This window comes from Epinephelus moara, chromosome 22 (genome assembly GCF_006386435.1).
Source record: "Epinephelus moara isolate mb chromosome 22, YSFRI_EMoa_1.0, whole genome shotgun sequence".
NCBI lineage: Eukaryota > Metazoa > Chordata > Actinopteri > Perciformes > Serranidae > Epinephelus > Epinephelus moara.
In genome coordinates, this window is record NC_065527.1 from 24605161 (window position 1) to 24627432 (window position 22272).

Consider the following 22272-nt stretch of genomic DNA (forward strand, 5'->3'; position numbering starts at 1 on the left):
AGAGTGTTGTAACGTCCTAGTAGGCCAATCACACACAGAATAAACACACATTATACATGAAGGTTAATCTGTTTATTATATATACTCATCATGATATCAATATTATTATTAATATCCATCATTAGGCACCTTATACAGTATGTAGATAGACTGGGAGTAGAGACTTGGTCTGCATGCCGGTTGGATACAAAAACACTCAGAACAGAATCGAAACATGCTGTCAACACGGCAGAGAAAAAAAAAAAAATCTTGTATTCTTGTTAGATTGTGTCTGTGGTGTCGCTTACATGTTTGCTTCTACACTTGATTATGCATAACTAATGTGAAACCTGTGCCTGATAATTTGCTGAGAGATATGCGTGTACATAGTGTCACCGTGTTTGTGTGTGTGTGTGCTTGTGTGTGTGTGAGTCTGGGTTTGTGTGCATTTTACGTGCGTGCCAGCATGTGTGAAAGGTTCTTGTGCAATAAACACTGTGTGAGGTTTAGTCTGGCGTTCCCTTGTGTAACAGTTCACTGTGTATCAGCGTCTATGAGTGCGTGCCAAGCCTCTTACAGGTACTGGGAGACTGTGGGCTGAGCCAGTTCAGGCAAGTCCTCGGCGACAACTTGGCAAAGTTGCCAGATCTCGAGCTGGTTAAACCTGGATATCAGAGCCAGAGACACTGTGGAAAGTTCTCCTCATGCCTCTGGAGGAAAATCTATTCCCTCACTTCCCCCCCCTGTGTGTATGGAGCGAGCACAAACTCTGGAGAGTAACAATAAAGAATCAATATTTTACTGCATACACCCAGGGTTATTACGGTGCTGCAGCCTGGATCACTGAAACACACTGCTACATTTGTTATGTAGTGGAGAGCCTGCAAGCAAATTCAGGTCTTAACCTACAGTTTATTGTGTCTGCATGAAATTTTTAAAAATTAATTTCAAAGAAGCTTTGAGAGAATACATTTTGACATGAACGCTTTCAATAATCCTTTACAGCTGCACTGAAGGGCAGAATTGCAATTGAGTAAGAACACAGACACAGTACTTTCTTTACAGGGCCACAATCAAAATATGATGAAATGCAATGCAAGTGGTTGATATACTGTAAGATCACAAGGACTCAGCCTTGTGTTCTTTTCCCAGCAGGATTTTTGGGGATGCATGGACCTTGGTTTTGTCAGGCTTCTGTGCGCAAATTTGAATGCTTCTCAACCATATCTGAGCAAAACGAGTTTAACTTGAAAAAAATGTTTGACATTTGGGGAATATTTTCTTCTTGCCATGACTTAGATGAGGAGATTGATAGCATTCTCATGTCTGTCCGCTACATTTGGAGCTAAAGTCAGCAGCTGGTTAGCTTGGCATAAAGACTGGAAAAACTGGAACAACTATCCTGGCTCCGTCTAAAGGTATCCAGGGTTCTCACACATTTCCATGGACAAAAATCTCATTTCAAAATCTTTCCATGACTTTTAAAGGACTCAAAATAAAATTTCCATAACCATTTACAATGTATACCACGAACATTGCTCCATCTAAAAAATTCTGTATAATTAAAAGTAGTTGTGGGGTGTAGCATAGATGGAAACTTTGGGATTCATGATCCGATTTTTATTCAAACATACCAGATTCAAACTCTATTCAAACCTAACTCCAGCTAGCGGGCATCCACGGATGAAGAGGTGATCATGGGGTGAAAACACAAAATGTCACACATCACTGAATATTAGAGCTACATTATGTCAACAGCTCCAGAAAATACATTTGCTGTTATGTTACATTACGCGGAAGGTTATCCATGGAAGATTACTGCAACAATTAATTTCATTACACACAATGAAATTCCGTGACTCTCCCAGAACGTTCAAGGATTTCACTAATTCCATGACTTTCCCAGCTCTGGAAAATGAGACTATGAAATTCCATGACTTTTTCTGGTTTTCCATGATCCCTGGGTATAAAAACACACATTCCACTTCAGTTTTGATCCATCAACCAGCACTTCAGTTTTGTACCGATACACCTTCAGAGGTGTTGGTTGGTGGATTTTTTTTGCCTTTGGACAGGTGGCTTTTCTCATTTGTCAGTTTTGTGCCTCCTTGTCTCCTCTCTCTTCCGTCCTCCTACCTGTGACCCGGAAATCAATCTCAGCGTGCCATCTTGATAAATGTCTGTGAAATTCCTAAAATGCATCTTAAGGAGAGAGAAGGCTTGCACAGGTGTGTCCTTTGCAGATGTTTTTTCAGCACCTTTGACAAATAAAAAAAGGGTGTCGACGGTGTGAAACACAGTTTATGATGCAGCTGTACCCCACTTCAGTATGACATTACTTTAAAGTAATGTTTCTACAGCATGTCTCATTTTGTTAAATGCCTGTTGCCCCAACTCCTCTCTCCTCGTGTCTCCTCCTGACCTCCTCTGCTCGCACCTCAGTGAGGAGAGACTGGGAGGCAAGGACGGGAATCGAGAATGTTAAACTGAAATGAGGAAAGCCTAAAGCCGTCTAACAGTCTAACCTGACTGCTGGGTGTAGCTTTATATTTAATAGACAAATATAATGGTGATATCGATGTCATCATTTAACTTTTGGCAAGAAAGCAAATAGGCAGATTTAAATTTTAACTTTTGCCCGGATATTGTCACGAATATTTCAACATAACGGCCGAAATACATGAGGCATGGATGGGGCTGCTTTCATTACCACTGGTACAATATATGTTAGATGTGGGTAGAGAAGAAAAAATAAGAAGTTAGTAAGAGCCTGACAAAACCAAGGTCATACAACAAAACTGAACAGACATTAAACAAATTAGATAGAGCTTGTTAACTGCTTAGCATTAGAGGTGCCGGTAGCCAGATTTCGTTGCCCTTGGACAGAGTAAGGCTCGCTGTTTCCTCCCATTTACAGTCTTTATGCTAAGCTAACAGGCTGCTGGCAGTGTAGCGTACAGATATGATAGTGGAGTAAATCTTCTCATCCTCACAAATTACTATATTTCCCGAAGCTGTTCCTGTAACACCAATAAGAGGTTACACAGAATTTTTAGCATTAGTATCATTAAGATCAATTTGTTATATTCATGAGAATAGTTACATTATAGCATCAGGAGCTCCTACCAAGGGTCATTTGCATAAATTAAGCCAGATCTCACACTCACCGCAGCCTTTTCCCTCTGCAAACCATTTCTCCCAGTTCACATATCCAAAGTGGAGAATTTCCAAACTCAACGGAAGTTTCAGCCCTCCCCTTCCTCCTGTGGGCCTTGACAGACATGGACACGACATCTCCACCCGACCGTGAAATAGCCACTTGTGTTTTAGCCCGAACAACTCCATTCCTATGTGACTGTCAGCACACACAAACACACACACCTACACACACACCAACACACACACACTCCTTGAGGCTTTTGTAGTCCTGGAGGAACGACTGTATGTCCTGAAGAACTGATCAATACTATTCAATCTGATCACGGGTCTTTGCAGCATTAGGCTACAGCTGCTATCCAAACAATGAATGGCTGGACACAGAGGGACCTGTCTACAAATGGAATCCCATTAAAATGCAATGGTTCTCGGGGGCTGATGTTGACCCCCTTTTTCCCCCCCTGCTCCAATGGCAGCAGCTATTTTATGCACCTCTGATTGACAGCTCCCATCCAGGAAGGGAAAGATGTTGTTACCATGACAACAGCTCATGCTACACCAGCGTGGATACGAGCTTTTTGATAAAAACCACCACAAGTACGCTGAAACCAGCATCTGATATTGAGAGGTCATTATAACGGCTACAGGGTTTCATAATGTATTTACACTCATAGACACGGTGAAGATGATCTGAGTAACAGCTGTTTTGTTTTGTGACAGACACATGTGCTTTTAAGTGCAGTTAAAATACCTATAATATCAACAGTGAGTGGCCATTATTCACATTGACAGCAGAGATTTTGAGTTTCTCATCAGAGATAAATAGAATACAGTGTATCTTCCTATTAGACTGACAGACAACATTTCCATGGTGAGCTTTTGCGCACAGCACGCCTCCTTTCTACACTATTTTCAATACATCTCATCTAAAAATAGTTTCAAGCTGCGAGATGGAAAGCAGACAAAGCAATAAAAGAGTCGGCAATACAGACGGGAGGAAATGAAAAAGCCTCTTCTTTAGTTATCTGTGATGTCTTTTCTTCTTTTTCTCTCCTCATTAGCAGTAAAGAGTTTCAAGTTGAAGCATCTCCTGGTTCAAGAAGCCCTTTTGCTGTGCCTGCTCCTTTTTTTTTCATTTCAGCCACTCCCTTTCCCATCTTTTTCCGGTTTACCTACTACCACAGTGCTTTTAGGGACACCGAGGGAATTTCCTTCTCGCAGTTCATCCCTTTTGTTTCCTCCAGGTTCTGCTTCATCTCCTTCAGATTGCTTTTCACAACGATGTCGTTCATTTCAGTGGGAGCCAACTTAACCGTACCTAATGTGATGCCAGGTTCAGTGTTTTTTTTCCCCTACTAACTGTTGGTTTCGTTTCACAGATAAGTTCTCTCAGGCTTACTGTCTATCCAAAGAGAGTGATCCACAATATGCAGAGGGCAAAAAGTGTTGGAGAGATATGGATACTTCACCAGGCGTTGTTGAACACCGTTTACAGGATCTATGCACAGGATGAGAGCACAAAAACATACGCACAGTTGTGTAAAATGTGTCACCCCTTTGCAGCCGTGGGAATAGTCTGTGAGGAGAAAAGGTGGAAGAATAAAGAGAGGAGAGTTGTTTAATAGTGGTCTTGTGGACAGTCATTATGTTGCCACCACTGAAAGTCCCTGCCCAGTCACCAGAATAAAATGTTGGCATTATGTTTCTGGAAACCACAGTTATGTTACATTTGTTTGTTTCATACATGTGACATACTTCAGATTACATGTATATGAGTTTCTCATCAGGAGGGGATGGTGGATGGCAAGACACCTTGGTGAAATAGTTGCCAAGCAGCAGACAGCAGCAGACCACTGTTCGAGACCAACAAATGCAGGTGTTTTTTAACGATAGTTTGGGACATGTCCACCCATATTTGTAGCGGAAAAAAACAGGTGGTTTTTTTATGATAGTTCGAGACATGCCCAGCCATGTTTGTAGCAACAAAGGTGAGTGTTTTGTACTGTCAGTTTGGGACATGTCCAGCCATGTTTGTAATGAAAAAACTGGGTATATTTTAACAACAGTTTGGGACATGTCCAACCATATGTGTAGCAACAAAACTGAGTATATTTTAACAACAGTTTGGGACATGTCCAACCATGTTTGTAGCAACAAAACTGGGTATATTTTAACAACAGTTTGGGACATGTCCAGCCATGTTTGTAGCGGGGAAAAAACAGGTGTTTTTTTTATGATAGTTCGAGTCATGCCCAGCCATGTTTGTAGCAACAAAGGTGGGTGTTTTTTAATGTCAGTTTGGGACATGTCCAACTATATGTGTAGCAACAAAACTGGGTATATTTTAACAACAGTTCGAGACATGCCCAGCCATGTTTGTAGCAACAAAACTGGGTATATTTTAACAACAGTGTGGGACATGTCCAACCATATGTGTAGCAACCAAACTGGGTATATTTTAACAACAGTTTGGGACATGCCCAGCCATGTTTCTAGTGACAAAACTGGGTATTTTTTAACAACAGTTCGAGACATGCCCAGCCATGTTTGTAGCAACAAAACTGGGTATATTTTAACAACAGTTTGGGACATGTCCAACCATATGTGTAGCAACAAAACTGAGTATATTTTAACAACAGTTTGGGACATGTCCAGCCATGTTTGTTTCTACAAAACTGAGTATATTTTAACAACAGTCTGGGACATGTCCAACCATGTTTGCTGCTACAAAACTGGGTATATTTTAACAACAGTTTGGGACATGTCCAACCATGTTTGTAGCAACAAAACTGGGTATATTTTCACAACAGTTTGGGACATGTCCAACCATATGTGTAGCAACAAAACTTGGTATATTTTAACAACAGTTTGGGACATGTCCACCCATATGTGTAGCAACAAAACTGAGTATATTTTAACAACAGTCTGGGACATGTCCAACCATGTTTGTTGCTACAAAACTGGGTATAGTTTAACAACAGTCTGGGACATGTCCAGCCATGTTTGTAGCAACAAAACTGAGTATATTTTAACAACAGTTTGGGACATGTCCAGCCAGGTTTGTTGCTACAAAACTGGGTATAGCCTATTTTAATAACAGTTTGGGACATGTCCAACCATATGTGTAGCATCAAAACTGGGTATATTTTAACAACAGTTTGGGACATGTCCAGCCATGTTTGTTGCAACAAAACTGGGTATATTTTAACAACAGTTTGGGACATGTCCAACCATATGTGTAGCATCAAAACTGGGTATATTTTAACATCAGTTTGGGACATGTCTAGCCAGGTTTGTTGCTACAAAACTGGGTATATTTTAACAACAGTTTGGGACATGTCTAGCCAGGTTTGTTGCTACAAAACTGGGTATATTTTAACAACAGTTTGGGACATGTCCAACCATATGTGCAGCATCAAAACTGGGTATATTTTAACAACAGTTTGGGACATGTCCAACCATGTTTGCAGCAAAAAAAAAAAAAAAAATGCAAAACTATGTATTTTTTAAGTGTTTGGGACATGTCCAGCTGCATTTGTAGAAACACAACAAGGTATTTTAAACCCAAACATTATGTTTTTGTAACACTTACCAAGTAGTTTTTGAGCCTTAACATTAATCACAGCGTTGTCATAACATACAACTGAAAAATGAAAGGTCAAGAAATGTAAAGTTTCAACATATCCGCTACATATGAAACATACAAATGTAACATCCATGGACTGCAGAAACATCTCATGCCAACATTTATTCTAGTGACTAGGTTGAAAGCCCTGAGTAGGGCAGAGCCAGGCTCAGAAGTGCACCACAAGAGTACTCATGGGAGATAATAGATAGGTGCTACAATGAAGGAGCCAACATGCCACAAACAGACCTAGAGACTGTGTTTGAGTTTAAATGAAGAAGAGGATTATAGGTATCACTCTCACTGAGGGGAGGGTAGATTTCTCTAAAAGCAAATCCACACACACACATGAAACTATCGTTCCATCTCAAGGCGATGGAGCAGAGATTATCTTTGTGTTTAAATGCTTTTAGGAAACCCAGCCAAGGCAAGTGTTGAATTCTGGGTAGATTAATTGTTGGAAGGGCTTGGCTGTCGGCTTGGATCTTGAGGGAGAGGGAGTGAAGTGATTCTGAGAGGAGTGGAGGAGTTATAGCGTGAGAGGTCTGGTGGAGGTTTGGCTGCAAAGGTCAGAAACGACTGGAGATGGGACGCCTGAAATGGAAACTGTGGGTCAGATTCCAGGAAGCTGTGAGGAATTGTTTGGACTGCGAGGAAACAGCAAGTCAGAACTCGTGGGAGCTTCTCAGGAGTGGCTGGGAAGAAGGCATGAGTTTTTTCCAGATCGGATGAGGACGGAGACCAGGGGTGTGAGACGGAGAGCTGAGATTGTTCCACGAAGAAGTCTGGGGATCACATAATTGGGGTGGATGTTGGCAAGGCGGTGGGTATCTGCGTCCTTTTGTGACTGGATAGTCCTCCACCAGGCTATGGTGAAGACGGAGTGCACTCCAGAGAGGCTGCAGAAAGAAAAAAAAAACAGTGGAAAGATAATTAATGGGAGAAAAATAACAGAAAAAAGGGTCGGGGTGTGTGAAACGGAGAGAGGATGCGCTCCTGTTAGAAAGAAGAAAAGATTGAGAAATATCAGAAATGGCATGAAAGAGAAAAATAAGGCGAAAACAGAAGAGCAAAAAGAAAAACAATGACGATCATCACAGGAAGAGCGGGGAGGGTAGGGGGTGCAAAACCGAACCAAGCGGAGTGACGTAGATGAGAGAGGAAATTAAGAAGTTGAGATCAAACAGGAAAAGAAAGAGAAAGGGCCGAGATAACAAGCATGGGCACAGTGAGGCATAAAAATGGATCAGGGGGATGGAATTAGAAAAATAGAAGAGAGAGGAGGGAGATAAGAGAGACAGGATAAAAGAGAGAAAGAGGGAGGGAGAGAGGGGGAGGACGAATAAAAAGAGAGGAGACATAATTATAAAATGGCACGAGAAAATCAATGCAGTGAGCATCATTGTGCTTGCAGGCGCCGTACAAAGGGAGGTGGAGAGCAGCGGTGTGTCCATCAAGCGCGTACACACCAGCACATGTCAGTGTCGCACACACACACACACACACACACACACACACACACACACACATAAGCATTTCAAATGCAGAGCGAAGACAAGGAGGATGAGTCAGGCAGATGAAGCGGAGAGAGACAAGTGACATTTAGAGCTCAGTCGGAGCATGTGATGACAAGGCACAAAGATACATGCCAGCGCCGACTCTGACAACAGCTTGTGTGTGTGTGCATATGTGTGTGAATGCAGAGCTTGGTGCAAGGAAACTGATTTGTGATTTTATATATGTTTCTATTTAACAGTGGGAGGTGAAACTGAGGGCAGACAGCCAACATGGAGCGGAGAATTCAACTTCAGCAACAAAAGTATAAGAAAAAGTTTGAGGATATACTTTCTAGTGGTGGTATTTAGATCCTGTGTTTAAGTAAACGTACCAATACCGCAGTTTAAAAATACTCTATTCTAGGGCTGCAGCTAATGATAGTTTTCATTGTCAGTTCATTTGTTGATTATTTTCTCAATTAACTGATTAGTTGTTTGATCTAGAAAATGTAAGAAAATGGTGAAAAATGTCGATCAGGGTTTCCTAAAGCCCAACATGACATCCTCAAAGGTCTTGTTTTTTTTTCCACAACCCAAAGGTATTCAGGTTTTTTGTTGTTAAAAAATGACTCAATCAAAAGATGCCCAGCCAACAGGCTTTATATTTGTATAAAACTAACATCACTCTCCATCTTGGAAACCTCAGGAACGCGCACTCAGAGCACGGGCTGAGCAGGACTGAGATGGTCATGGAGCGCACATCGGAGGTGTTTGCCTAGCAGGCTTTTTGCCGGAAAGCCTTTTCTATTCATTTTAAACCCAACCATGATTTTTACCCCCAATTTTGACCAAGAAGAAAGCCCTCAAGGCAAACTTCTCTCAACAGCTCATGGAAGTCACTGTACCATGTACTGCTACTTCCTACTGTTGCCAACTCCTTCTAATGAAAGTAGCCAGCACAAGCTCCAAAGACACTAAAAGTCACCAGCTGACATCATATTCTCATTCGTGTTTTGGTGACATCATCAAAAATCAATGGAAGCATTAAAACATTGATGAATTAGATTCAATAGAAAAATCCTCAACAAAACATTTGAATGGCAGGAGAGCTATGGACTGTATACTATAGTGCACCACTTTGTCTCACTTCCAATCCAGAGAGCAATAGCATCAATGACTGCATGGCATGAGAGAGTGGGGGAGAGACCCCATGCTGATGGCAGAAGTGCCGAGGACTGCGATTACTCTGAGCAGCATGCATGGGAATGAATTACAATATAATATCTCTCTCTTTCTTTCCTGATGGTCTGAATCACTGAATTTGTCGCTGGTGCCTTTTAGATATAAAGTTGCCGGGGGGGGGTCTGAAACGTTGCTATGTCTAGCGAGAAATTCAACACTGGTACTTCCTGCAAAACCACACCCATCTGGGTGATTTTAGAGTTCCATATTACTTGAGTATTCAGTGTGATCACCCTGCTGGTAATGGCGTACTTGATTGTTAATTCAGTAGGCAGTGTGCAGCACATATTGGTTTTGTTGTATGCAATGTGTTAGCATGCAATTTCACATGCAACCCTATGTGATGTTGGGCCAACGATCAGCTGTTGCTGCTGCTCAATGCAGCGCTGAAGGACAGTCTCTGTGAGCTGTTCTCCTGCTACCTCTGGCTGATTACCACGAGCTGAAACAGTACAACATGATCTCATTTGACATATTTTGTAAGCCTGGTCTCACCCCGAAGTCGTCAAAATCCGGTGCTTGGGCAGTGACTTGCGGCGTCAGAAACCAATGAAAAAAGGTGTCCTTTAACGTTGACATGATGCACGGCTGGTTACCGTTAGTTTAAGGGGAGGGGTGGTGGATTGGGCCAACAAACACTAACTATCACCCGTGAGAGGGAATGACATGCAGCAAAGCACCACAGGCTGGAGTCGAACCCGGGCCGCTGCGGCAACAGCCTTGTACATGGGGCGCCTGGTCTATCCACTAATCCACCGACGCCCCCGATCCCATAAGGTTCTAAAGCCAAACCTGAACCTAACAATGGAAGGAAAAGGAAAAAACATCAATTCTCTGTGTTGTACTGACGTGGTGTGTTTATTTTCAAAGAGACTGTGTGTAAACGTTCAATTTCCTGTGAAAACGGAAGCGTATTTTAAAAGAATACAATGCATGTAACAGGCAGAACTTGACACCAAGGTACCATGCACGTCGTATGTGGACGTGGAGAGTCCATGACCAAAACGTCTATATGTGATGAGGTTGGAGTGAGAATGTGTTGATTTTGCTGCCTGGGCTGAAGCCAGGCAGCAGCAGTTGACGCCTGACAGCGAGTCGTTAATCTAACACTGACACCAAAATGGCTTGACTCTGTCTTAACCTGTTAATAACCGATGGGTAACATAAGCTGTTTGATGCTAACAGTTAACCCTGTAAGTGTGTGTATCTGTGTGTGTGTGTGTGTGTGTGTGTGTGTGTGTGTGTGTGTGTGTGTGCAGAACTCCGGCCACACTGCAGCAGTCTCATGATAAAGAGAGAGGGAGGGGCTGGGAAATCAATACGCTGCATGCAGCTCTACAGTGAAATGCAACATCCTTAATGGGCTGAACAACGTCACATCACTTTCTCTGTCACTCCAGTTAGAATTAATATGGCTGCTGGAGGACTCTGTCACTGGGACATAAACATACATTGTTTTGGGGCACTGATGCTGTCGCTCTAGTTGACAGTCTTGATTTTTTAATGTAAAAATGTAGTAGCAATATCTGTCTGATAAATGTAGTGGAGTGAAGTGAAATCCTCTGAAATGTAGTGATGGAGTACTTAGCATCTTGACTTGTCTATTATTACACACATATTCACACACATAAACAGTCATGCAAATTCAACCAGGTAATATTCATCATCGTTATTGACAAACACGACAATTCATCAAGCTATTCTTGCTCAAAAGCATGTAAACACCATGTCAGCCCCTCAGACGCGCACACACATGCATACACACACTCTCACTTCTTGTTAACTGTATTAGTGCCAGGGCTTATCAGTGCAGCGGGACCACACACCACAAAAGGCTGAAATTCATTACAGTCGTAGGAGGGCCTTGACAAGCTGTCAGCATGTTCGAAAGATTCTTCAAATCCCCCTCCCCTCTGTCTCTGGAGAGTGGTGAGAATACTCAGAGCTCGGCGATCTGCCTCCTCACACACATACACACACACACACACACACACGTATGCACAGACACACACAGGAATGTCTCCTGGTCTACATCTTAATTTCAAGGATAGTTTGCATTGTCACACGCAAAGGGCTGCATTTACACCGTCATACAAACAGAAAACTCTGTTCTGAATCTTAATTTCATGGGTAGTTTACATTTGTTCTCAGTGTGGCCGGAGTTCTGCACACTCACACACACACACACACACACACACACACACACATTGGTACTGCTGAATGGAGAGCAGGCCCAGAGGTGCAGTTCGATGACATACTCTGTATTTCCAATTTATGTCAGAGTCACTACACTTCTCTTGGCTGCCACTAAACACACACACACACACACACACGCACACACACACACACACACACACACACACAACCCCTTTCTCTCTCACACACACATACAAACACATAATACACATGCTCTGCACCTTAATATAAAGAACAGTTTGCTGTTATGGCTGTGGTTACATCGACAGCAACACATTTTCGGATGATCAAGGAGATTATTGTTGCCATAAAACCATGCAAAACAATAAAAGCCTGGATGCTTTCACAACCTTCATGCGAACATATTTTCAAATCTGGTTGAGCAGTTAAGTAGCAGTGTAAAAAATAGGAGTGTGATCATCCTTCAGCCAGCACTGTTTCAGTCTTCAAGGACAGAAAAGGGCAAATTACTCTAGAAAATCTTTTCTTTAACATAATTACTATAATCTGCCAAACCTAAATTAAACAGACCAGCGTGTGAATGCCTCCCTGACATGAGTGTGGAGTGTGTGTGTGTGTGTGTGTGTTCCAGCGTTTGACAGAGAATTACAATTTCGGCATGTTTCTGTAGTGTGTAATTGCATGTGTGTGTGTGTGTCTGAATGAGAGGCAGAGAACACTCAGTTTGTCTCCAGTTATTAAACTAACCAATTACAAGGCCCACTCATCACATTTACGTCCCAAACAAAGGGAGAGTTGATCTATTATTAATGTACTTCTTCCGCAGTGTAATTCACACACGGATTCGGTCTCATACCCATAAGTTCACACATGAATGCTTGCACGCACATTGTAAGCACACACACACACACAAAAAGTGCTCCCAAAGCCTGCGGTGGCTCGGTCTCCTGTGCCACCGGTAGGAATGATGAATGTGATTTGCCAGTATTAACAGATGAGCAGCTTTTCAGAGACAGGTAGTGTGGATCATCAAAATCTCTCCTGCCACGCTTCACTCCTTTCTTCATCTCTCTTTCTCCCCCTTCTCTCCTTCCATGCATTTGTAATCAGATCTGTCTTGCTTGTTTAATCAGAGCACACCTCAGCGTGCAGCCGCATCTGCCACCTCTCTGCTGTGCGCCACGTCTTGTAGTAAAAATGCGGATGAAGATGTATTTGCACTGATTCAGTCCATCCAGCTTTGAAATATCTGCTCTATAGGCTGGATCCAGGCTTTACCTGCTGGTGTATCCCTGACAGGTTGGCTGCTGGAAAACCAAAAGGAATGCTTCATCCCCCAAATGATCATTTGCAAACCAATATCTCACCCTGTGGTATGTTGAGTTTGTTTTTCTCACATGCCTCCACAACAGCAAAACTATGTCAAAATTTCTTTTTACAAACTCTCACACAACTCGTGCAGTATAATCCAAGTCACCAGTCGTATGCTCAGTGCTTCCCAAACATGCATTTTCACTAAACTGTAACTGGGGGCGGGGCTTTAGGGCTGTCTAATCAGATTGTATTCAAAGGCGAGACTTCTGTGGTGGCAATAACAAAAAAGCACTGTATGTGATTTGTGTTGACCTAACGTTAGCTCGCTCTTAACATCGTCATGACAAGCTGCATGACATATCTGAACAAAGTGTAGTCTCGCAGACGTTGCGCTAGTCATTTTAATTTTCGTTTTTAAATGATAATAAAGATATTCAAAGACATTTAGTTTTCATTCATTCGTTTTTAATAAATCCAACAAGCAAGTTATAAAGTGTGCATTAATAAGGACATGAACGAAAAGATGAACAGACATCCACACACCGCAGTGCTTCAGTTTGGTGTCTGGTCTATTTTTCACGCGAGCCGCAAGCGCTTCTGTCAAGCTGGATAGAGCGGATAGTACCAAACAGGAAGTCGGACACAGAAAAGACGAGAGAATCCGGCCAATTTTCAAAATAAAATAACAACAGCACGCACTGAGGAACGTGACGAGAAAATACCGTGTTTATAATTTAAAATAACACAACAGTGCATAACCGAACACATTTTTCAATACCATAATCACTTCATTACAATTTTAATTTTGTGTCACCGAGCCGACAGACATAACTTCATGAATAAAATGGTCAGAACAATATGCCCTATTCATTCAGTGTTTATCCAACACGTTCAATACATGGACGTGCAATGACAAAGTGTCATTAACTTATTACGTTATAAAAAATGATTAAAATATGGCCTTACCCATGTTTAAAATGACCTGTTGAAGTGAAAAAAACATGTACTGACGGGAACAGACGAGTGGAGTCGATGTTTAACCGGCGCGGAGAGCGCAGGAGAAATGCGCTGCCTGTGTGGACAGTCAAGCGCCTGCGAGTATACTCGCAGGACTTCTGCGGCACTACCGCATCTGGTGTGTCCAGGCCGTTATGTCAACAGCGCTACATGAAGCAGATGAATGACTTTTTCTCTGCAGTGTGAAAACGGCAGCCACTTAAACCACTGACTGTGCACGCCGCTGCCAAGTGGGCAGGGGTGGTAATTGCAACCGGTCAAAATGACCGACGGCCTTCAGATTTTCCGGTCATTGTTGTAAAAAAACGGTCAATGACCGAGAATATCCGGTTAACGCGACCCCTGGTCTCGTCTTTCTAATGTTTTACAAACCCTAAATAGGCCCAATGATTGACAGCAGATTGTCAAACTGTCCCCGCGTCATCCTAAAATAAGCTTTTAACCGACCATTAGCAAGGAGAAGCTCCTGGACCAGCTGGTAGTGCCCCCTGTGATTTCTCCTCTTTCTGAGGGTCTCCCACCCACACAGATCTCCATTTCCCTGTGACCAATGTACTTTTTGAGAGCAGCCTCTCACCCTTAAGCCTAGTTCACATTACACGACTTTCACCGCGATTTTGATGTCGCAGAGGATCTTGAGAGCCACCTTGGGTCGGAGGTGAGTCGGCAGGTAGTCTGCCACGATGAGTCCTGGACTGGATATCTGGCATGCTATCTGGCATGACAACTGGAGAAGTCTGACACGACTTACAAAGAGCATCAGCCAATGAGAGGTGGGATACGTCCCACATCAGCACACAGGAGGATGGAAGAAATGTGAGGACGACAAGCTGCAGGGTTGCCAGGTCCGCTTATTAGCCGCAACTTTGGGCTTGTTTCTAAAGTGGAGTTGCTTATTTGGGCTTTCTCTCTAAATGTCACCTTTCTCTCTATATATATCTGTCTAATAAGTTATTTAAACGCATGATAGTCGCTTCTTTTGGGCTTGTTTCCATAGCCCTGGTTGCTTATTTCTCTCCCAAGATCTGGCAACACTGACAAGCCGGCAAGCAACAACAACAATGGCGGCGTCCACATAATCACAGGGAACGCGTTATGTTTGGACCCAGGCCCTGGAGGCAGATCTGATTCAACACTGGGAAGAATATCCATGTCTTTACGATGTGTCGTCTCCAAGTTTGGTGACGTCACCGCGTTATCTGGGGCTCTGTCGGCGAGGGCTCGGTGGAGAAATCTTGTGGTGTGCGGGCGAGATTCCCGCTGACAGAAACACATGTTGCCAGGTATGAACACTCAAAAGATTACGATAGTCTTGGTGACGCAAAATCAGAGTGAAAATCGTGTAATGTGAACTAGGCTTTAGTCAGAGCCACAACTGGTGCGCCCCACCTGACCATTTTGATCTGTGCCTAGTAACAATTAAAAAGCAATATGCATCAAACTGCAAAAAGCACTCTATCTGATATGGGTAAGGCTTAAACAAAAAAAGGCAGTCTGGTGCTCCTCTGTATGCAGCCACGATTGAGTTGCAGATTATTTTCGGTAGCAATATAATTCAATATATAAACATCATCATCATCATCCAAACATCATAACAAATCTATAGCTGTTTTGGGCCCATGTGTATTGCTCAGGACTCAAGGAAGCGCAGCCTCGAGTGTGGAGTTGTTTGTATGAGCTGTTCTAATAAGCTGCAAGCAGCAATACCACAGGCTGAGCAATTGGCCTGTTCCAAACAAGCATGTGTTTGAACGGATGATGCACTAGTTAAAAGACTGGACTAGAAAGAAGACTTTTGCCTGAGTGCAACAGACAAGGTAATGAGGTTGGAAAGTTTTGTGAGATGGGCTTATATATTGTTAGTTTTGGTCTTTTCATAGGGTTTGTTGACAATGAAGAAATCAAACCTGGATTTGATACCTTCATGTATTGTATTTAAGGAACACACGTCACAAAATCTTGAACGTGGGATACAGTGGAAGGTAAAAAAAGACGAAAAAAAAAGGTCGAGACATCCTGATCTTGATCAGTTCTCAAGCTAGGATGTGGCTGCACAATAATGACTCTTGTTTGTGAGGCAGCAAGTCCTTCTTTTGTACAGTAGGAAGTGATACTCTGTTAAAACGAAGTCTGTCAGCTCAAGATGCCAGAAACAAAGTTCACACACTGCAAAATCTGACAAGCCTCACTGCCATTAATCACCAACAAGAAGTCAGAAATGTACAAAACAGATGATCAGAGCAAAAAGTAACTCTGCCAACAGCGCTTCTTTAGAGCAGCTCCAGTTCCCAAACTTTTTGGCTTGTGACCCCTTAAAATGAAGCATAAGACCACTCATCACAGGTTATGACCTCAGTGAGCTGAGTTGTGAGCAGTTCAAAGTAAGATTGATTTTTCCTTCTCAGATTGTTTCATTTGAAGGATTTTCAAAGGCCTGAAGAAGTAAAAGCTTTCACAAGAGAAAACTCAAGAAAATAAATGTAATGATTGATTCCATTTGACATATTTAATACCCTTGAGTTTGAGAGTGCAAAGTTGCGTCTATTTACAAGGACACTTACTACTTTTGTCCAAATAATTCAACAACCCTACTGTCAAACAAGAATGTTGTTTTTGTATTGTATTGTATTGTCTTTTTAATATTCTTGTTTTTTCCTATACGTGTTTTCAGACAGCAGAAATTTTTCATATTTCAAAGAACCTCCCTTTTTTACTGTCTGCACTGCAAGAACTAGAAACGATCATAGTTCTTAGAACACAGTTTTGAGGGACCTTTTAAGCTCCTATTTTAGAGCACGGTCTCCTCCAGCACAAGAGCAACCACGAGTAAAGTAAGTGTACGAAGATTGGTTGAACACAGCAAATGCAGCACTAGCAACGGCCCTTTTCAAAAGTCTGTTAGCCATGTAAACAAAAGACAACAGAAATGCAAACAACAGCTTGTAGCAAAACTAGAATTACCACCCTATGGTTGTATGCCTCTGCTAACCAGTCAAGTTGCACTTACATTTTACATCCATGTTTGTAATATCATGGATGCTTCACATACATCTTCCCCACGGGAGCACAGAAGATCTGTACAATCAGCACAGTTTCAAGGTAGGTACCCAAGGTTAGTGTCACATGTTCAGTTTCTGACCAAATGTCTCCCCTTCTGTTCCTGAGATGTCTCAGTGAAGCTGACTGTTGACCTTTTGGATATAAAATGTAATATTATATTCTTGAGTTATGGCCAAAAAATGCTTTGTGAGGTCACAGGGACCTTGACCTTTGAATTTCAACTGCCAGCTTCCTATCAGTTCATTCTCGAGTCTAAGTGGACTCAAATTGTATCAAATTTGAGGAAACTCCCTAAAGGTGTTGTTAAGATATCACCCTCACGAGAATGAGATGGATGCAAGGTCACAGTGACCTTGACCTTTGACAATCAAAATCTAATCAGTTCCTCCTTGAGTACAATTGAACTTCTGTGCCAAATTTGAAGAAATTACTTCAGGGTGCTCTTGAGATATCGCGTTCACAAGATTAATTAGCAATGAAAATGGAAACGTTAAATAGCCCTTGAAGGTATGTAGGTCTCAGGGGAGTTTCCCAGTGTGCAGTTCTTGTAAGGGAGACCCCAGATCTGTTTGGTCCGCTACATCGTGGTTAATATTAGGGAAAGATTGAGGATTTGGCAAAACCATAATCTTATGCTATGGTAAGGGAACTAAAACATTTGCCAAGGTTACAAACAGAGCATACATAATATCATCCAATATACACACAGGAATAAAGGGCTGGATGGAAAGGTTGAATGGCAGCCAAGCTCATAACTATTTAGCATGCAGCACCACATTAGAAATGGAAATAAAGGCAAAAATATAACATAAATACAACCCATAAGATGACAACAGTGACCTACAAGACACAATCTCATTGGTTAATGATCACCTTGGTTGCTGATGGTTAACTTGCATAAAGGTCCGGCCATCAGATGTTGTTGTGTGGTTTGGACTATGATAACCAATAGACAGAAAACGATGAAAGCCATGAGGTGAACTCTTTGCACCAAAAGGTAGGATACTGGATATGGATATGATTCATATATTGATTTATGGTAAGTCTAATGTCTTTCTGACTCAAAGACGTGCAGCAGAAGGCACAGCTGTTGAAACTGAGGGGTCATTGAGTCTAGCCACCTCACACCTGCTACAGGCTTAGAACATTACTAAGTGAAAGTTCAGACAATCTAGGAAGGTCCACTGATACATATATGCACACATGAGCATATACATGCCAATAAATATTAATATATGAGGAGTTTTGAGCTTCTGTGGTGTTCAGATAAGGTTTAGAGAGCTTCGTCTCTCAGCATGTGTTCAAAATAGGTCATCTTATTCTGCGACTCTGAGCGAGCACGCCTGCTTCTTTTCCTGCCCTGATTTCAACAACATAAACAACTGACGGGAAGTTTTCCCCCCTTCTCCCTCTCTCCATCTATCTCTTTAAAGCAGTGCTCCTCATCAGCGTAACCCAGTGAGGTTAAGTAAATAAGTCTATTTTATGCAGAGCAAGAGACAGAGGAATGCTAGTTCTCAAAGTGCTTGTATTTTGGTATTCTAGTTGTGCGTCAAGTTGGATTTGTTTGCTACTGTGCCTTTTCCAGCGCCACCTGCCAACACGTACACTGACACACACGTTCACACGCGCACACACACACACACACACACACAGACCCTTGCCTCCATGCTTCAGCTTCCTTTAGTTGCTCAGCAGGGGACTGTCAAACTGAGCTCAGTACCATTTCTTTACTGTGCTGCTCTATCATGCAGGATATCTCTCCTGACACAGAGCTGTCATGGCCTTCAGGGCGTGAAGATGGCGATGCAAAGGAGCAAAAAGTGGAACAGTGAAAACAAGCCCCTCATTTATTTCGGCGCATGTATGCTGATGTCTGCATGTATCTATATTTGTATGCACGTCAACGTGGGTGAGAGCACCGTTGTGCATGTGGAAATTTCTGTAGAAATGTGTTTAGATGATGCATGATGTTAAACAGGAAAATCCAGTATCCTAGTTTTACTATGCTGACATTGATGGTCGATTCGCCCAAGGCTTTAGCAGCATCTTTGTGTTACTGGTTTCAAAACATGACTGAGGTCAGCGTATTGCATCAAGATAAAGTACAAGGAATAGCTATGATACTTGTGACGCCCCTCCCATAGTCTTGGAGGATGTTCCAGCCAGATTGTTATCAATCTTCTCATCTAATTTTCAGCAAGAAAACAAGTAAAAACATGGTGGGTAGGTGCTCCAGCTTTGGGCAATATAATATATATACTGTGACAACTGGAATCTTTTTGCCATAACACTCATACTCACCAATCTATCCCTTTTATGTCTGTAGCTGTATAATGGCATTGCAGGCTATGCTGCAAATCAATGAGCAGGTATTAAATTTAGAGATTCTCACCTGGTTGTTTTATTTGTAAGCTGTGTTGTGTCTCAGCTGAGCTTGAAGGTTCATCACTGACCTTGGAAACAGTACTGAAGTTTAAGAAAATATTCTCAGCATAAATCCAGTAAATGGTATCCTCATGTAACTTGTAAATGTTCTGCATCCCCTGGCCTTCATTAGTGGATGGAGTTTGTTCTGTTGTTTGTCCAGTTCCTTACTTATGTTACGTGATTACAACTGAACCATTTCCATCACAGCTGAGCAAACTGCATTTACTGTTAAAGGCCATGAAACGTGGCTTAAATCTCTGGAAAATTTCCTGTAAGTAGACCTTAGATGCTGAGACTTTTTTCATACTGATTGTCGACTGTGTGTCCAGATTGGATTTGCCTCTTTCCTCTGGTTTATGTCATTAAAACTTAATATCTTTGGGTTTTGTACTGTTGGTAAGGCAAAAGAGGTCAGTGAACACGTATGTTGGACTCTGGGAAACAATCAATATTGTGCATGTTCACACTTCACAAGAGCTAGCTCAAAGTTCAGTTCACACAGACCAAAATGAAAAATACAATTTTGTAATCATCCTTCACTCCCTGATATTTCCCCAAACTGGTCAGATGCTTCATCTCCACCTGTCATTTGAATTTCTGGCCAATGTGGCTGACGTCAGATTGTTTTATTCAGATCTGGTGGGCAAAATTTGGATTTTCTTTCCCCTGCTGATTTGTTCATAAAATTCCTCCTAATACTCATATGATCAAGCTTTAGCAGTACGAGTAGCTATGCTGTCTGACTTGACAGTTGTACTAGCCATGCAGATGTTGAGTCTGTATCACCCACCCCCCAGCCCCCCTTTGTGGTTATGAAAAGGAAGGTTTGGTTCAGATTTAAGCGGGATTTATACTTGTACGGCAGACCCTACGTCATAGCCTATGCACATTGCCTACGTCGTTGTGAGCATTTGTACTTGTGCGGTGGTGTGTCTGTGTCACTCTGCAGTTACACCCTCAAAACACTGGTTGGCAGCGGGGTTTCTGTTAAGTGTTGTAAAGTTTAGTTGATTCAAAACACACATTAAACATGGCTTAATAGAGACAATTTCAAACAGTACAAAAACTGGCTTCACTATAACTCGCAGCATTCACAGACAAACATTTGTCTTTATCTGGACACATTTTCCCCACAAATACAACATGCTAATGTCATTAGCACAAGCCTATGGCATTTTACATTGTAGAAATTAGCCTAGCAGCTAACGATCTTTTCCTCTTCTCATATAAAACCAGGGACAACAGCAGCATTTAACAAAGGTAACGGTACACAAATTGGCTCCATTACAACTCACAAGGTTCACTGACAAAACAACTGTCTTATACTAAGCACGTTTTCCAAACAAATATAACATGCTAATGTAATTAGCATAAGCCTATGAGATTTTCTATTGTATAAATTAGCCTAGCAGAGATTTCCTCTACTCATTAGGCCATGATAAATCCCGCAGTATAAATCCCTGAAGAATAAATCACACACAAGAGTTAAAATGCTATTTTTCTAGAGGATTAATTGTCTTCACAATTTATTGTTTGTTATCTGTGAAATAAAATTAAATAAAAGCTTTGTTTCCACTGAGGGAAATGGTTTCAGTTTACAAAAATAAACAGGAGGTCTGCATTGCCTCAACATGTAGATTTCTGGGGAGGTGCACGTTGGTGTCGATTCAGCGCAGAAGTATAAATTCCGTCTTGGGTCGGAGGAAACAATGAGAAACCATCCTCAACACAACACCTGCATGCTGGGTGCCATGTGTGAATGTCTATAACTGTTGTGAGAGTGAACAACGCTCACATTCATTAGTTGAAAGTAGGTATGATCACTTCACTGTTCACCAATAACATTTACAAGTTGAATGACCACAATCTTTTAGCACTTTCATGCACAATACTGGAAAAGATGATGGACATTTTTCACATTTTCCCAAGATTTTATAGACCAAATGGATCAAGAATATTCATTCATTCATTTTCTGTAGCTGCTTATCCTGGTGCAAGGTTGCAGGGGGGCTGGAGTCAATCCCAGCTGTCACTGGGCAACAACCATTCACCTACGGGCATTTTAGAGTCACTAATTAAACTAAACCTGCATGTCTTTGGACTGTGGGAGGAAGCTGCAGCGCCTAGAGAAAACCTACGCTGGGAGAACAAGCAAACTCCACTCACAAGGGCCCCAGCTGGCTGTTGGATTCAAACCCAAGACCTTCTTGCTGTGAGGAGAAGATGTTAACCACTGCTCCACCATGCTGCCCTAATCAAGAACATAATCAGCAGATTAATTCATAACAACTCTAATCTTTAGTTGCAGCCCGAGCATGCATTATAGCATAACATGATGGAAGATCCATCCATATTGCTTACCCCTGAGCTACATGTGAGCCAAATGTGTATTACACATTGAGAAAAGGCGTGAGAAAGGGAGAGGGGAGACAGAGGTAAGAGAGAGGAGAAAGAGAAGAAGCGGTAAAAACGTGGACACGGTGAGCAGCAGAACTATGAACTGCCCCCAGCTCTCGGGTTCCTGCTGACACTGATAAATACCTGAGGAATGGGACACAGTCGAGAGCTCGGCTACGTCGTCATTAACCTTGTGAAACCTCAGCCAGCGCTGGTGATTAACGACATCCCATTATGTGCTATTAAACAGCAGCAGAGGAGGTTCTCCTCTCCCATACCAAAACAGCACAAGGAACTATGACTTCTTAGAGAAACTTTCCCTCGGCCTGACAACATTCTCCCACAGGGACCAGAGTATATACAAAAAAGAAAAAAATCCTTAACATTATAACATCCGCT

The 22272-nt window shown here is 42.1% G+C and overlaps 1 protein-coding gene and 1 long non-coding RNA gene across 11 annotated transcripts in view; both read left to right on the top strand.

The window, feature by feature from the left end:
* Nucleotides 1-63: 63 nt before the first annotated feature.
* Nucleotides 64-7612, top strand: LOC126384208 (uncharacterized). Of its 9 annotated transcripts, none has more exons than XR_007569243.1 (3): nt 64-6136; nt 6194-6312; nt 6427-7612. XR_007569243.1 is itself a non-coding variant. In XM_050035173.1 (3 exons), exons 1-3 carry the CDS (start codon nt 5081-5083, stop codon nt 6643-6645), a joined length of 987 nt encoding a protein of 328 aa, XP_049891130.1. In that variant the 5' UTR covers nt 64-5080; the 3' UTR covers nt 6646-7612. The 9 variants fall into 9 exon arrangements, 4 of the variants coding, with proteins under 4 accessions (XP_049891130.1, XP_049891127.1, XP_049891128.1 ...); XR_007569244.1 differs by having other exon boundaries at nt 6484-7612; XM_050035173.1 differs by lacking the exon at nt 6194-6312 and having other exon boundaries at nt 64-5123; nt 5412-6193; nt 6484-7612.
* A 10352-nt stretch (nt 7613-17964) lies between these two features.
* The window catches only part of LOC126384210 (uncharacterized), a 70940-nt gene continuing 66632 nt past the window's right edge, over nt 17965-22272 (top strand). Inside the window, exon 1 of one of the 2 annotated variants that reach the window (XR_007569247.1) lies at nt 17965-18043. This is a non-coding gene — a long non-coding RNA (uncharacterized LOC126384210). The remainder of the gene's footprint in view (nt 18044-22272) is intronic. The other variant, XR_007569246.1, reaches the window with a different exon arrangement.

What these genes read in the sequence shown, in the direction of transcription:
- LOC126384208 (XM_050035170.1), top strand. Translation starts at nt 5,081, where the DNA reads ATGATAGTTCGAGACATGCCCAGCCATGTTTGTAGCAACAAAGGTGAG. An exon ending in TTTGGGACATGTCCAGCCAG is followed by an intron (nt 6,194 to 6,483) that starts GTTTGTTGCTAC and finishes ATGTCTAGCCAG; the next exon opens with GTTTGTTGCTACAAAACTGG.